Source organism: Artemia franciscana, chromosome 17 (assembly GCF_032884065.1).
Source record: "Artemia franciscana chromosome 17, ASM3288406v1, whole genome shotgun sequence".
Classification (NCBI taxonomy): Eukaryota; Metazoa; Arthropoda; class Branchiopoda; order Anostraca; family Artemiidae; genus Artemia; species Artemia franciscana.
In genome coordinates this window covers 43,758,797-43,773,770 of record NC_088879.1, presented here as the reverse complement: position 1 = coordinate 43,773,770, position 14,974 = coordinate 43,758,797, and the positions used below count along the sequence as shown (strand labels likewise).

General features: G+C 35.4%; 2 protein-coding genes across 6 annotated transcripts in view; one reads left to right on the top strand and one right to left on the bottom strand.

Moving 5' to 3' along the window:
* Positions 1-14,974, bottom strand: part of LOC136038279 (uncharacterized) — a 187,791-nt gene that overhangs the window by 72,399 nt on the left and 100,418 nt on the right. For 2 of the 5 annotated variants that reach the window (XR_010620165.1, XM_065721404.1), the window contains one exon: positions 9,040-9,237. The exons of 2 other annotated variants lie outside the window; for them this stretch is intronic. Coding sequence is in view for 2 of the 3 variants with exons in the window: in XM_065721404.1 (XP_065577476.1) it covers positions 9,213-9,237 (25 nt within the window). In the remaining variant the exon portion in view is untranslated. Of the gene's footprint in view, positions 1-9,039; positions 9,238-9,264; positions 14,953-14,974 lie in introns of those variants that run through there. One more of the 5 variants, XM_065721402.1, reaches the window with a different exon arrangement.
* On the top strand, positions 3,609-5,063 carry LOC136037724 (GPI mannosyltransferase 3-like). The gene has a single exon (XM_065720493.1). It carries the CDS (start codon positions 3,609-3,611, stop codon positions 5,061-5,063), a length of 1,455 nt encoding a protein of 484 aa, XP_065576565.1.

Below are 14,974 nucleotides of genomic sequence, written 5' to 3'. Positions count from 1 at the left end.
GTTCAAGAGTCGGTAAACCTGATAATCTATTTATATGCACAGACAATGGGACATCGAAGAATGTTGTATATTCGCAAGTTTTCCGTAGTTAAAAACATATATATATATATTTATCTATATTCACAGGTGGGACACGGGGACACAACTACAATGGTGCGTAACTAATATGGCGCGATTACCTTAGTTTTATCCCATTACCTGATCAATAGACATATCTACAACCTTGGCCATTATGTAAAATTAGACCAATAAAAGTAGCCAAAGCAAAGGACATTAACAAATTGTCTGAAGTAATGAAACTACAAACCGAAGAGGAAAAAAATATGGCTAGAAGGTTAGTGACAGAGAGAATGAAAACGGATCAAAATAGAAAATGATTGTGATAATGATTGGGTATAGGATTTTGACAGAGATAAGGTGATTAATGCGTACTATGTCTTTTAAAAAAAATCAAGGTTCATCAATATGTATTTCATAATGACAAAAGACAAGCCGAGGCAAAAGTATGAATACATCATCATGTAAGACTACACCAGTAAGACCATCTAAAGCGAAGGGCATTAACAAATTGTCTGAAAAAAAAACTCCAAGATGAAGAGTATTTCTATATGTATTTCATAATGACAAAAGAGATGGTGAAGCAACAGTAGACTTTCAATATTTTATAGAAGCCTCGAGCGATGAATACCTATAGTGAAAGACATTGAATTTTATAAGGAAGTTATCTATAAGCCTGATACTGCATCAGCCTCTATCAAACAGTTCGTGGTAACAAACTATAGTAAGGAGCGACCCAGCTCAATAGTAAACGAAACTGTAAAAAACGAAATTTTGATGCTAAAAGATACATCAAAAGAATTGGATTTTCATGCTGATTTTAAATATATAAGTTTCATCAAATTTAGTCTTTGTCATCAAAAGTTACGAGCCTGAAAAAATGTGCCTTATTTTAGAAAATAGGGGGAAACACCCCCTAAAAGTCTTAAAATCTTAACAAAAATCACACCATCGCATTCAGCGTATCAAAAACCCTGTTACAAAAATTTCAAGCTCCTATCTACAAAAATGTAGAATTTCATATTTCTTGCGAGAAGACAGATAACGGGTGCGTGTTTATTTGTTGTTTTTGTTTGTTTTTTTTTCTTTCTTTCCCCAGGGGTCATAGTATCGACCAAGTAGTCCTAGAAAGTCACAAAAAGGGCTCATTCTAACGGAAATAAAAAGTTCTAGTGCCCTTCTCAAGTGACTAAAAAAAATGGAGGACACCTAGGCCCCCTCTCACGCTCTTTTTTCCCCAAAGTCAACAGATCAATATTTTGAGATAGCCATTTTGTTCCTCATAGTCGAAAATATTAAGGATTATGTCTTTGGGGATGACTTACACCCCCAGTTCCTGGGGGAGGGGCTGCAAGTTACAAGCTTTGACCAGTGTTTACATGCAGTAATGGTTATTGGGAAGTGTACAGACGTTTTCAGAGGGATTTCTTTGGTTTGGGGGTGGGGTTGAGGGAAGAGGGCTATGTGGAAGGATCTTTCCTTGGAGGAATATGTCATGGAGGAAGTGAAATTCAATGAAAAGGGCGCAGGATTTTCTAGCATTACTATAAAAAAACAATGAAAAAATAAACCTGAAAAAGTTTTTTCAATTGAAAGTAAGGAGTAGCATTAAAACTTAAAACAAACAGAGATTATTACGCATATGAGGGGTTCTAAAAATAATTTAGCATAAAGAGTGAGGTATTTAGGAGGAGATAAATACCTCACTCTTTATGCTAAAGTATTTTTAGTAATATCAACTATTTATTCTACGGCCTTTCTGATTCAGGGGCCATTCTTAAAGAATTGGGACAAAACTTAAGCTTTAGTGTAAAGAGCGAGGTATTAACGAGGGGACAAAACCCCTCATATACATAATAAAAGTTAGAAGAATATAAAAGTTTTTTACGTAAGTTAATTCTTAAGTTACGTATATTTTTTACTAATAAAAACGTTCGTTAAAAATTAAAAGTTCTAGTTGGCTTTTTAGATAACCAAAAATTGGAGGGCAACTAGGCCTTCTTCCCCACCCCTTATTTCTCAAAATCGTCTGATGAAAACTAAGAGAAAGCCATTTATCCAAAAAAAGAATTAATATGCAAATTTCATTTTGATAATTTTTGTGCGGAGAGCCAAAATCAAACATGTATTAATTCAAAAATGTTCAGAAATTAAAAAAAAAACAGTTTTTTTAACTGAAAGTAAGGAGCAAAATTAAAACTTAAAACGAACAGAAATTACTCAGTATATGAAATGAGCTGTCCCCTCCGCAATCCCTCGCTCTTCACGCTAAAGTTTGACTCTGCCACAATTTTACTTTTTAAAACAATTAAAAACGTTAGCGTAAAGAGGGAGGGATTGCGGAGGGTATAACCCATTTTATATACGGAGTAATTTCTGTTCGTTTTAAGTTTTAATGTCGCTCCTTACTTTCAGTTAAAAAACTAGCTTTTTTTATTTAATTGCAAAAAAGGATTGGCGTTATGCTTCTTATAATGACAAAAGACAAGCCTTGTCAAATGTTAAAGGTACATTTATAACAAAAAAACATAAATAAAAATATTCAATATTTTGAAGCACCTTCTAGCAATGAAAAAGCTATAAATATAGACATTGGAAGTTTATAGTGACAATGATGCTGAACCAAATGCTGTTGAAATTCAGATTAAAATTACTCATAGAAAATTTTCAAACATACAACAACAAAAATTAAAACGTGTAAATTTCACAATCAAAATGATAGTGATGATGATCAGGTTTGGGATTTTGACATGGATGAAGTCATAAGAAATGCATTGATTGTTTTACACCCATCCTACGCAAGGGAGCCAGTATACATGCACAGACCCTCCCCCCGTAATAATTTCACTTCATGGAAAACACTCCCACAGGCAAAACTAAGCAGCCAAAGAGAAAAAAAAGTACCTCAGAATGTTAATCAGAAGTCCCAAGGGAATACAATAGGACCAGATACAAAATACAGTTTTAAAACAGGGCATGGCTCACTCCCAGTTCACAAAAAAAAGGACCAGAACTCTAAAAATACGCAATGAACACATCGAATAGAAACAAAATTTATTGAAAATATTGTGGTAAACTCACCTGTGAAGCACATGTGATTCTTTTTTTTCGTTTGATCAATTGCTATGGTTTTCAACCGCTAGAGCATTTATTAGGATTTTTTGAGTACATATTGTTTTAATTACTAGAAACTGTCGTTTTAACTGAGTCCACTACTGGATTTTTGAGTGGATTTTTTGGTTTGGTTTGCGTTTGGTTTATTTGGTCTCTTAAAACAAACTTGATCATAAAAAGTTGTCATTTGTAAATTATGTTTTTATTACGTAACGAAGCATAAGGATTGGTTGATAATGAGTTGGTTGACCTATCAAATTTTCTACTTTTGTAAAGTCAGAAAAAACCTCTTCAGTCGACTTAGCAACAATAACAAATAAAAGAACCTAATTCACATCGGTAAAATTCACAACGATTAAACTTTTTAAAGTAAACGAAAATCAAAAGATATTTAAAACAGAGTGCAGGCGTAAATGTAGAAAAAACTTTAAATTGAAATGTGGTCATTGATACTTGTCAGACTCAGCACTATATTTTTAGTTCAAACTTGGTTTGTTCCAGATGAATATTGGCAAGCAACTGAAGTCGCTCATCGTTTTATATTTGGAAATGGAGAACTAACTTGGGAATTCGATTATGGTCTCAGGAGCTATATACCCATATGTATATATGCTTTTATATTTAACATCTTAAAAATGTGTAAAACAGATACCTCTTACTTAATAACAGTGGCTCCCCGTGTTTTTCAACTGCTTTGCTTCACTCTTTGTGAGATTAAATTCTTAAAAACGGTCAAAGAAAAAATGGGAGTACATGTATTTCGTTGGGTCAATTTCTTTTTATCTTCATCGTGGTTCATTTTTTACACATGTTCACGGACTTTGGCAAACACAACTGAACTCAGTCTTATGTATCTCTCATTGTCTGGATATGGGTTAAGAAAAGAAAACACGAGTTCGACAATTTTCTATATATTTGGTTTCATCTCTTGCCTTCTAAGGCCTACAGCTCTTGTTTTTTATGTTCCCCTAACTTTGGCAAAATTATTGTCAAAAAAAAATAACGAGTTGCTAGTATTGATTAAAGCTATCCCATATATGGTGGTTGCTTTATTTTTATCGATCTTAGTAGATTCCTATTTTTACAATAGGATTATAGTTTCTCAGTGGAATTTTCTGAAGTTCAATGTCATAGAAGATGGTGCATCGCATTTTGGAAGACACCATAGCCTCTGGTATCTTATAGAAGGACTTCCACCTTTATTTGGACCAATGATAGTAATGTCGATGATGTCATTCAAAACAAGTCGCAAGACTATGGATTTGGACTTCGGCTATGAGAGACTAGTCTTTGGAGCTACGATTATCTTTGCCTTGTTGATTTATAGCGTTCAACCCCACAAAGAACACAGATTTTTACTTCCTATTGTTCCATTTATTAGCTTTTTGGCTGCAATTGCGTGCTTTAAGCTTAGAAAAAAAAAACAGAATCGGATCATTGCTCTTACTCTTTGCTTCAATATTCCTCTAGGACTTTATTTCTGTTTCATTCATCAAAGAGCTCCACTGGATGTGGTGAAGTATCTTGCTGAAGAAGCGAAATTGACAGGCAGTATTAGTGCCTTGTTCCTACTTCCATGCCATTCAACTCCCATGTTCTCACATATCCATTACCCTATTGAAGTAAAGTATTTTACTTGCTTGCCTAATTTAAACTACAATCGCAATTATGTTAATGAAGCTGATGGAATGCTTTTAGATCCTGTCGGAGCCATTAAGAAGAATTTATTCAGAAAACCCACGTACGTCATAGCTGGTACATACCTTCAGAATAAAATAGCACAAGTTTTGAAAAATTATGGCTACATCAGGAAACATAGGTATTTACATCATTTAATCTCAGTTGACCGGGTTGGAAACTTTATCGATGTGTACAAACTCAATAATATCTAAAAATATATCAAAACGGTGCCCTAGGCAACTTTTATACAAATCCATGGCAAAAATAAGTCAATACAATACTTATATATATAAATATGACGTCACTCATGTGAGTCTTTTTTCCAAAAACTACTTAACGAATTTGATTGTGTTATTTTCATTCGTAACAATTATGTAATTTTTGGCAAATTATCTATGATGTAATAGATAAATAAAATGCAATTGCTAATTGACAAAATGTAAGACGAACAATATTGACTTATTAAGGCCATTCCCCAGATATTGGTCGCTTTATTTTTATTTCTCCTAGTAGATTACAATCTCCATAATAGGCTTGTAATTTCTCAATGGAATTTTCTGATATTAAATTTTATAAAAAGATGGTAAAGCGTATTTTGGAGGACACCCCTGCCTAATGTATAATATGATGCTGAAGGAAAGCCACATAGATTTCGACGAATGATAGTAATTTCGATGATGTCATTGAGAATATGTCGCATGAACTGGTTTGAACTCAGTACCTTCTAGAACGACAGATACATCATTGGTGGACAAATTGTAGTTAAAAAACAGAAGTTCCGTTTTCGTTGGATTAAACGAATGGCAGATACTAGAATATTTATCCGTTAAAGAACTGAAACAACTTTCTTTTTCTTGTAGAGTCCTACTAAAATAGTTGAGAAAGCACGGATTCTGCCTGACCTAACTCATGCTTTCAATTTACATCATTTTCATTCCATTTTACATCATTTTAATATCAAATATTGCACATTCTTATGTTCCATTCCTACATTCAACATGAAAACAGGCCCTTGGAAATCAAATTTAGTAAATAATTTCTTAAACCACACTGCTTTACAATTTACGAACCAAACGTAGCTCACTGGGCACTCGGATCCGTAATCCTTGCCCCTAACGACACCACGGTCGGCAAGGCATCTCACCCATTGAAAGTTTGAGAATAGGTTGAGGCCGTTACGGCCCAAAGTCCTCTAATCATTCGCTTTACCGGATAAACACAAAATTCTATAAACATTCTATAAACAATCCTATAAACATTCTATAAACAATTTTTTTTCTATAAACATTCTATAAACAATTCTATAAACACAAAATTCTGCCTCTTCCTCCTGTGCGTTCTCGCCGTGATCTGAATAGAAAAAAATTTAGATTCCGTAAAAATTATGCTGGGGAACGTTAATACGCTGCATCAATCAGCCGATCAACTTACCACCAGTGACCATGTGTTATTTAAACTAACTTAACATCTACGCTGGAAATAGCTTAAATAATCAAATCTTAATTAGTTTACTTACTGAAAAACCGCTGAATAAAGTGTGGTGATACTTAAGAAACTTTGATCAAAACTAGCACTTCTTTTACACTCAAACATGATCTTAAGAAAAAAATCATTTATAAATCCCAGGAACCGGGGTCCTCACGCCGTGAAATATCCTCCCAAGAAAATATGACAACCAAGAAAAAGTCCCCAGCACGCAAAATTTAGCAGACACACAAACAATACAAAATAGGTACCTCAAAATGTCGATCAGATGTCTAATGGGGTAAAAAAAGGACAGGATATCAAGAACAGTTTTTGGATAGGCGCTTGCTGGTATCCTCAGAGTTTCGACTTATAAAAAGAGCTAGAAACGTCAATTTCTGATAGAATAAACATCTTCTGATGTTTCTATGACCTCAAGGGGAGGGGTTGGTTATGAGGAAGGGGCAGCACCCCTCCGATACAGAATAAATGCTGCTAATTTTGGGGTTTAAGGCCACTGTTTACTTTCATAATATGAGCGTAGACCAGAAATCAAGAGTGATGAAATACCAATTTCTACCTCCATTACCGCCTCTCCCCCTATTCCTAATAATTATATCTATATTTTCCTGTAGGCTCAATGACAGTTAGGATGTCCTGGCGTTAAAATGTACCCTTTGAGGCATCTGCCGCCCTAAGAACAGTGAAAAGGTGCGGGAGGGGGGTATTTGCTATCCAATAAATTTTGAAACTTAACAAGGGCATTAGGACTTTTTATTTCCAATTGAGTAAGCCCCCTTCAAAGTCTAAACGGCCACCCTTCCCGTAAAAATCTTATATCTTAACGATTTTCTTATTAAAAATGCCACCAACAGATTCAGCTTATGAGACAACCCTACTGTATAGGTATCTCAAGCTCTTATATATAAAAATATGGAAATCTGCTCTTTTTTTGCCAGAAGAAAGATCACGCATGCGTATTTATTTGTTTTCTTCTTTTTTTTCAGAGGGGTGATTGTTTAAAACCAATTATCATAGAAGATCGGTAGGGAGCTCATTTGATCGTAAATCAAAAGTTCTAGCTACCCTTTTTAAGTGACAAAAATATTGGAGACCAGTTAGCACCCCTCCCCGCCCATAAGCACCGGCAAGGTGGGCCTTCCCCCTGAAAATTTGGTAAATAAAGTAATTATATGTAAACCATAGGAAAGAGAGTAGAATAGGGAAAAACTATGGAAAAAATGTTTTTGCCCTACTGTTGGCTGCTGGCCAACAGATTTTGACCCTTATACAAGGAAAATATAAGTTCTAATTTGTGACTGAGGGACCCCTAGCTAGTTTTCCACAATCATTTTTTTTTATCTTAAATATGCATCTGTATATTAGTAATTAGTGCAGTTATTAGAACACAAGAAAATTCGTATAATTATAGAAAAACACTAGGAAAATAACTTAATAAGGGGCAATTTTGGTAAGAATAAGCCATATACTTTTGCTTGCATTACAAGAGTATCATGATCTGATATGTGAAGCCATTATAAACAGAAATGTTTCTTTATAATGAAACATTTCTGTTTACAAGGTACAAGAGCACCCTGAACAGAATGATGAGAATTTCTGTATTTTTCTCCCTGAACGGATACGTTTTTTTTGTTTTATTATCAATTTTTTCAGGAGTGATTGTACATCACTTAGGTGCAACAAAAATGCACCTAAACAAATTTTAATATGTTTAAAAAAATGTCAACCCGTTTGTTGACAGGTGGACAGAGGGCTCATTTGATTAGAAATTGAAAGCTGTAGTCCACTTTTCAGAGTCAAATGTGATCAGAAAGCAGCTAGCCCCCCCCCCCTCCATCCTTATTCCAAAATACATCAGACAAAATGTTGAGACATTCTGTTAGAAATAGTTTGAGTCAGATAACAAAACTCTGGTGCCGACACAACCCCTAGGGCCCCAGGGAGGGCGTATTAAGTTATGCCCTGAGGACATATTTGGTTCTGCTGAAAGGGATACTCATAAAAACTTCTAAGAGGACTCATTTGATTGGAAATTGAAAGGCCTTGTTAACTGTGTAAGAGTCAAAAGTGATCGGAGGGCAGCTGCCTTCCCCCTCGCCCTTTTCTCCAAATACGTCTGATAGAAATTTTGTAGAAGCTATTTTGTTCAAAATAGTATAAAGATCATTTAATAAAACTTCCAGGATCGACAAAACCCCCCAGAGAGCAGGGGCAGGCGTTGTAAGTTATGCCCTGGGGGCAAATATTGTTCTTATGGATGGGAGGCTCGTATAAATTTCAGAGAGCACTCATTTAATTGGTAATTAAAAGTTCCACTTCCCTTACTCACAGTCAGAAGAGATCGGAGGTCAACTGCCCCGCCCCCCATCTACGCACTTTTTCCCCAAATACATCAGATAAAAATTTTGAGATTGCCAATTTGTTAAAAATAGTTCATAGGTCAAATAGCGAAACTCTGATGTCGAAACGGCCCCCAAGGACCCGGGGACAGGCGTTTTAAATTATGGCGTGGGGGCATATAAGATTCTCAATTTGACATCCATTTTGGTAAATGTTCCAATTTTAAGAATTACCCCCTTCCCTCTTCATCCAGTAGAATCAAAGTAGAATCGACTTTGGACCCTATAAGTTACGCCCTGGGGACAATATGGTTATAGAAGGGATGCTAGTGTAAACTTCAGAGAGGGCTAATTTGATAGGATATAAATGAATAAATGAACTTTATTACCCGTAAAAGTATGAAAAAACGGAAAGTACGGAGTATTATACATAAACAAAAACAAAACTGGTACGGCTACGCGGTATCCTGCTATATTTATTATTGTCACTTGTCTTCAAACCGCAGACAATTTGAGCCTCTTCTTAATGTTATGACGTCACCATGGGTTCAATACAACCACCCTGGGAAAAGTACAAATTCTCATCATTCAACCAGGGTAAAAATTTGTTCTGGTAAATTGCACTTAACATTTCTTCACATAAAAAGGATGTTTCCTGACAGGATAAAGCCAACCCAGAAATAAATGCATACTCCCTAATAACAAATTCTATGCCTAAACAATAGACACATATTATAGCTTAAGGACCTCTTACCAGTGTCTTGGGGTTGTTTTAATCCGCAAAGACATAGTTACATGATCTTTCAATTAATGTGAACAAAGTGAGTACCTCATAATTTTGATCCGAAAATATTTGGAGAAAAAGGGCACGGGAGGGGGACTAGTTATCCTACAATCTCTTTGGTCACCTTAAAAGATGAAAAACTTTTAATTCTCGTTCAAAAGAGCCTCCTCTCGATATTCTAAGGCTATTGGTTTGACACGATCAACACTGAGAAAAACAAAATTAAACAAATAAAAAGACACGTATAGGGATCTATCTTCTGGCAAAATTTCACATTTCTACAGATAGGGGCTTGATATCTCTACCGAGGAGTTCTATGAAAAGCAGATTCTGATGATATGATTTTCAATAATAATCCTTGACTTTTAAGGGATGTTTCCTCCTTTTCCTGAAAGTAAGGCACATTTTCTCAGTCTTGTAGTTTTGATTTAACAAATTAAACTGAACGGATTTTACATATTTGGAATCAACATAATAAACCAATACTTTTGATATGTCTAATTGTACCAGAATTCTGTTTTTGAGTTTTAGTTTTGGTTTCTTTTCTTCCTAATGGCCATACACCTGTTGTTTATTCTCAGTATTCCTTGCTTTGTCTTTTGAAAGCAGCCCAAGGTTCAAACAGCTAGATTTTTGTCTAAAATTGTTCACTTTTTCCTTTTTTCTTCTAAATTTCACCCAATTTCTGCTGCGAACACATGAGTTATAATAATCGAATAGTTTTGTTATAGTACTTCAATTTTACCGTTAAAAAACGTATCCATGAAAAAAAATTACCACGTCAGTTTTGTTTTTTAGCTTTGTCACTCGTGTTTCTGAACAGATATTCATTACTAGTTCCGATAGACAAACAAGTGCAATTTTTTTTGTGTCTGTGTTATAATGTGAGAGTTAATTTAACAACATATTTTTTACCTATCTAAATGTCAAATTTACAAATAGCAAAATAGCAGAGTTCTCTGAGCAATCTGATTCAATCTCTAATTATAAAATACGAAGAGACACCCTAAGCAATGGAAACAGTATTTGACAATGAATCAAATAAATTGAAGCTTGAATATGAATCACTTGACAGCAAGTTCTTACCCGCAGTCAATATCGGAAAAAGCATGAAATATACATATGAAGAAATGGCCAGCCCGCTCAATATTTCTACAAGTAGACGATTTGGTCCGAGACTGCACCAGACAGACACTACAACAAAAAAGAGCTATAGAATATGTATGGTGTCCGATTACTTTTATCCCAGTGTGGGAGGAGTGGAATCACACATTTGGGCTCTTTCATGTGGCTTAATTGAGAAAGGCCATTCAGTTGTAGTTATTACCCATATATACGAAGACTACTTTGGCATAAAAGAATTTGAAAATGGGCTACGTGTGTACTATCTACCGTTAAAGCCTTTTTATGACAACAATACTCTACCAACCATATTTGGTGCCTTATCCACTATTCGCAGGGTTCTGATGAAAGAACAAATTCATATTGTACATGGTCATTCTTCTTTTTCTTCCCTAGCTCAAGAAGCTCTTTTAGCTGGTCGTCTTCTAGGGCTTAAAGTGGTATTTACAGAACATTCGCTTTTATTTTTCAAATTTGGACTGGGTAATATTTCAGCCATAATAATAAATAAGCTTTTGGAAATTTCTCTAGCTGCCTGTGACCAATGCATCTGTGTTTCTCAAGCTGTGAAGGAAAATTTAGCACAAAGAGGAAATATTAATCAATCTCAAATTAGTGTTATCCCAAACGGCTTGGATAGTCAACGCTTTAGGCCCGATCCTAGTCAAAGGAATAGTTCTAAAATAATAGTGGTGGCGATAAGTCGGCTAGTCTACCGAAAAGGAATTGATCTACTTGCCCAAGTTATTCCTATTGTTTGTTCAGAACACGAAGAAGTTCAGTTTTTAATTGGTGGAGATGGGCCAGAAATGTATGTCTTAAAAAAAATGGTTGAGAGCCATTCCCTCCAATCTAGAGTTTCCTTATTAGGCACAATAAATACAAGTGATGTTCAGAGCGTTTTAGTCAAAGGAGACATATTTCTTAATACCTCACTTACTGAAGGCTTTTGTATGGCCGTCCTAGAAGCAGCTGCCAGTGGACTTTATGTAGTTAGTACAGATGTTGGAGGAGTTTCTGAGATTCTGCCAGATCCTCTGATCACTCTAGTTGCACCAACTGTCAAAGCTATTGTTTCCGGATTACGTAACGCAATTCAAATTCAAGGTGAAGAACTACAGCAAAGTCTCAGCGAATGGAATTCAAAAATTCACAACGAGTACTGTTGGAAAAAAGTTGTTGACAAAACGTGCATAACTTATGAGAAAATTCTTACCATGCCAAAGTGCGGTATCAGAGAATCTTTTTGGAGGTATTATAGTACTAGTGGAATTGCTGGCATAATTTTTCTTTTTCCTCTAGGAACTGCTTGTATTTTTTTCCAAATATTTGACTGGCTTCAACTGGGAAAATCTAACATGCAAAAACATTCTTTTTCTTTTTTGCTCAAGATGGGGAATTTTATTTCTCCTCTATGGAGTTTTGGACTGTGGTGAATCAACAATACAACCATCCTGGCAAAAGTAAAAGTAATTCCTCAATGTTTTCACCTATTTAGATCGTTATTCCGCCCACAAATGTCAATATGCCAGTTTTGAAAAAGAAATGTTGCTGATTTCAAGGCCAGACTCCGGCACTTGGCAGGCTTGTTTACATTGATTTCCGGTGTCGCTTATATTCTAGCTACAGAAAATGTGAGCAGCTTCTTGACGTCATGGCTTCAGATCAGATTTTGGCGAAAACCGTGGGGAAAATACTAGCAAGGCATATAATGCTAACAAAAGACGTTTTAAATAAATAGACCATTTTTATTTAAAGGAATTATATGTAGTCGTTACTCGGTTATTTTAAACCATGAGGTGCCATAAAAATAAAACTTAAGATAGATAAGTATGGACTGAATTCAATTCTTCCTGTCAATGCCTGAAACAATCACCCATTTTACAGGATCTGTTTTCTTCTCCAACTCATAAATATGACGCTAGTGACAATCTTTTCCCAAAACTAAGGCTCACAACGAATTTGGCATAATAATTGGCTTATTCATTAGTTTTAAGTCATGAGGTGTCAAATCAGCAATTTGAATTGAATTAAGAAATTGTGGCGTCAATTTAATTCTCTTTTTGTCTTTATCTCTTAGAGAATCATACACTTTAAATAATTTGCAATCTGCTCAAATTCATCGTGATTGTGACTGTTGCCTTTCATCTAAGCAGAGGCTTCCCTTAAGATTAGATTCGAAAATCTCTGTTAATTGTCTTCCAACTGTGGATTTCCTTGTTTATTTTTGTTCACAAATATCACAGATGTTTTTTATGCCTTTTCCTTTAGCCATTTGTATTTATCCATTATCCTACAGAATTTGTTAAGAAGTTATGGATACCGAAAACAACTTTCAGTTTCTAACCGCAAATTGCCGTTCTAGATCTTCGTTTTCAATTCAATGTGATTCCTACTTTCCTGTTGCAATTCCTACTTTCGCTCGTTCTGTAATCACATTCATTTACGCATCGCTTTCATTAATCAACCTGTTGAGCATTTTTCCCATGCATTTTGCTATAGATGTTTGGATACCTCTTGTCATATTTAATGGTTCGGAAAGTTGGACAAAAATTTCTTCTTATTTTTAAAAACACGTATCATTTCCAGTTATCACAAGTTTATTCATGTCATGTTGTTTGTTGTAGATTGAAGAAAATGAACATGAAATGAGAAGTAGGGCCTTTTTAAAATTGTGACTTTTTGGTTTGGTTACTTAGTGTATTGGCTCAATCCCTGCGTCTTTTGGTGCTAGATTTGGTTTAAACCTTCTGCTTCAGACTTCTTCTACCTACAATGCAATTGGACCCAACGCTGCTAAGCGCATATTAACTCGTTGTAATTATTACTGACGTAAGTGTCTTAACTGTATGTCACTTGTTCATTGCCACTTGTCTTAAAAAGCAGCCTCTTCTTGATGTCACGGCATAACCATAGATCCTATACAACCCCCCTGGGAAAAATTAAAGTTCCTGCATAAAGTTTTTATATATTTTGATCGTTTGTGGCTGAAAATGTCAGTTTACCGGTTTTAAGAGAAAAAACAACTATTTAGCTGTTTTCAAGGCCTGGTTTCGGCACAGCTACGTAGTAGGCTTGAGTATATTGATTCTCATTGTCGCTTAACTCCTAGCCAAAGACAATTTGAGCATCTTCTATGTGTCTCATGACAGGCCTGACAAGACCACATGGCAAACTAGTATACATTGACTTTATTAGTCAATTGTCCTCTAGCTTCAGACAATGTCAGACTGTCCTTAATGCCTTGGCTTGACCATAGTTCGATACATCTACCAAATACAAAACTACCAAATACAGGGGAAAATAAAAATTCTTCCTTAAAGTTTTGACCTATTTAGATTGTTTTTCGGCCCGAAACGTCAATATAGCTGCACAACAGGCCTGTATATGTTGATTCCCACTGTCCCCTGTCTTTCAACTACAGTATCCCCTTGATGTCATTGCGATACAATAGATGCGATACAACCACCCTGGAAAAAAACTACTTTTTCCTTAAAGTTGGGACCCATTTAAATCGTTTGTGGCCAGAAATGTCAATTTGCCAGTTAAAAAAAACTAGGTTCCAATATTAAGGCAGAGTCCTGGCATAGCTATGCGAAAGGCTTGCCCATTGATTCCTATTGAAGACGGTCTAAATTTGTGACCTGTTTAGACCGCTTTTGTGGAAAGACATATCAACATTCAGGTTTTAAGAAAAAGATGTTTCAAATTTTGAGACAGGGATCCGGAACTTGGCACGTGACTGGCTTGAATAAATTTATTATTGTTGGAACTACCAACCTTCAAATGATATAACTTTGCTTGTAACTCTTTCTTTGGAAAGATGAAAGATCTGATTCTCGCTGTTGCTTGTAATTCTTCTTAAAGTTGTGACCTATCTAGACCGTTTTCCTGCCGGATATGTCAATGTGCCAGTTTTAAGAAAACAAACTATGCAACCAATTTTGGGGCAAGGCCCCAGCACAGCTACGCGGCAAGCTTTTATACTTTGATTCTCATTATAGCTGATTTTCTAACTGCAAATCATCTGAACCTCTTCTTAATGTCATAGGCTGGACTTAGCGCGGCGAAGTGCGCGGGCTTGCATATACTGATCCTGTTTGTACCTTGTTTCTAACTGACGATAATATCCACTTTGTTTATTTCATTCACTGCTTGAGCTCTGTGGATGACAAGAGAAGTATTTATGTTACATGACGTCATTATCGATTATATTATTATTTAAATAATAATTTTTCCTTGAGTATGCTTCACTATTTTATTAAGATATAATGATTACAAGCTGAAAAAAACAAATTCAGAAGAAAGAATTTTACATATTCAAAGCTCCAATTCTTCTCCAAAACTGCTATAAGAGTTAATCTCCAAATACTGAAAACAAACGTCGTTATTT

Coding starts and splice junctions, on each gene's coding strand:
- LOC136037724 (XM_065720493.1), top strand. CDS start 3,609: ATGTGGTCATTGATACTTGTCAGACTCAGCACTATATTTTTAGTTCAA.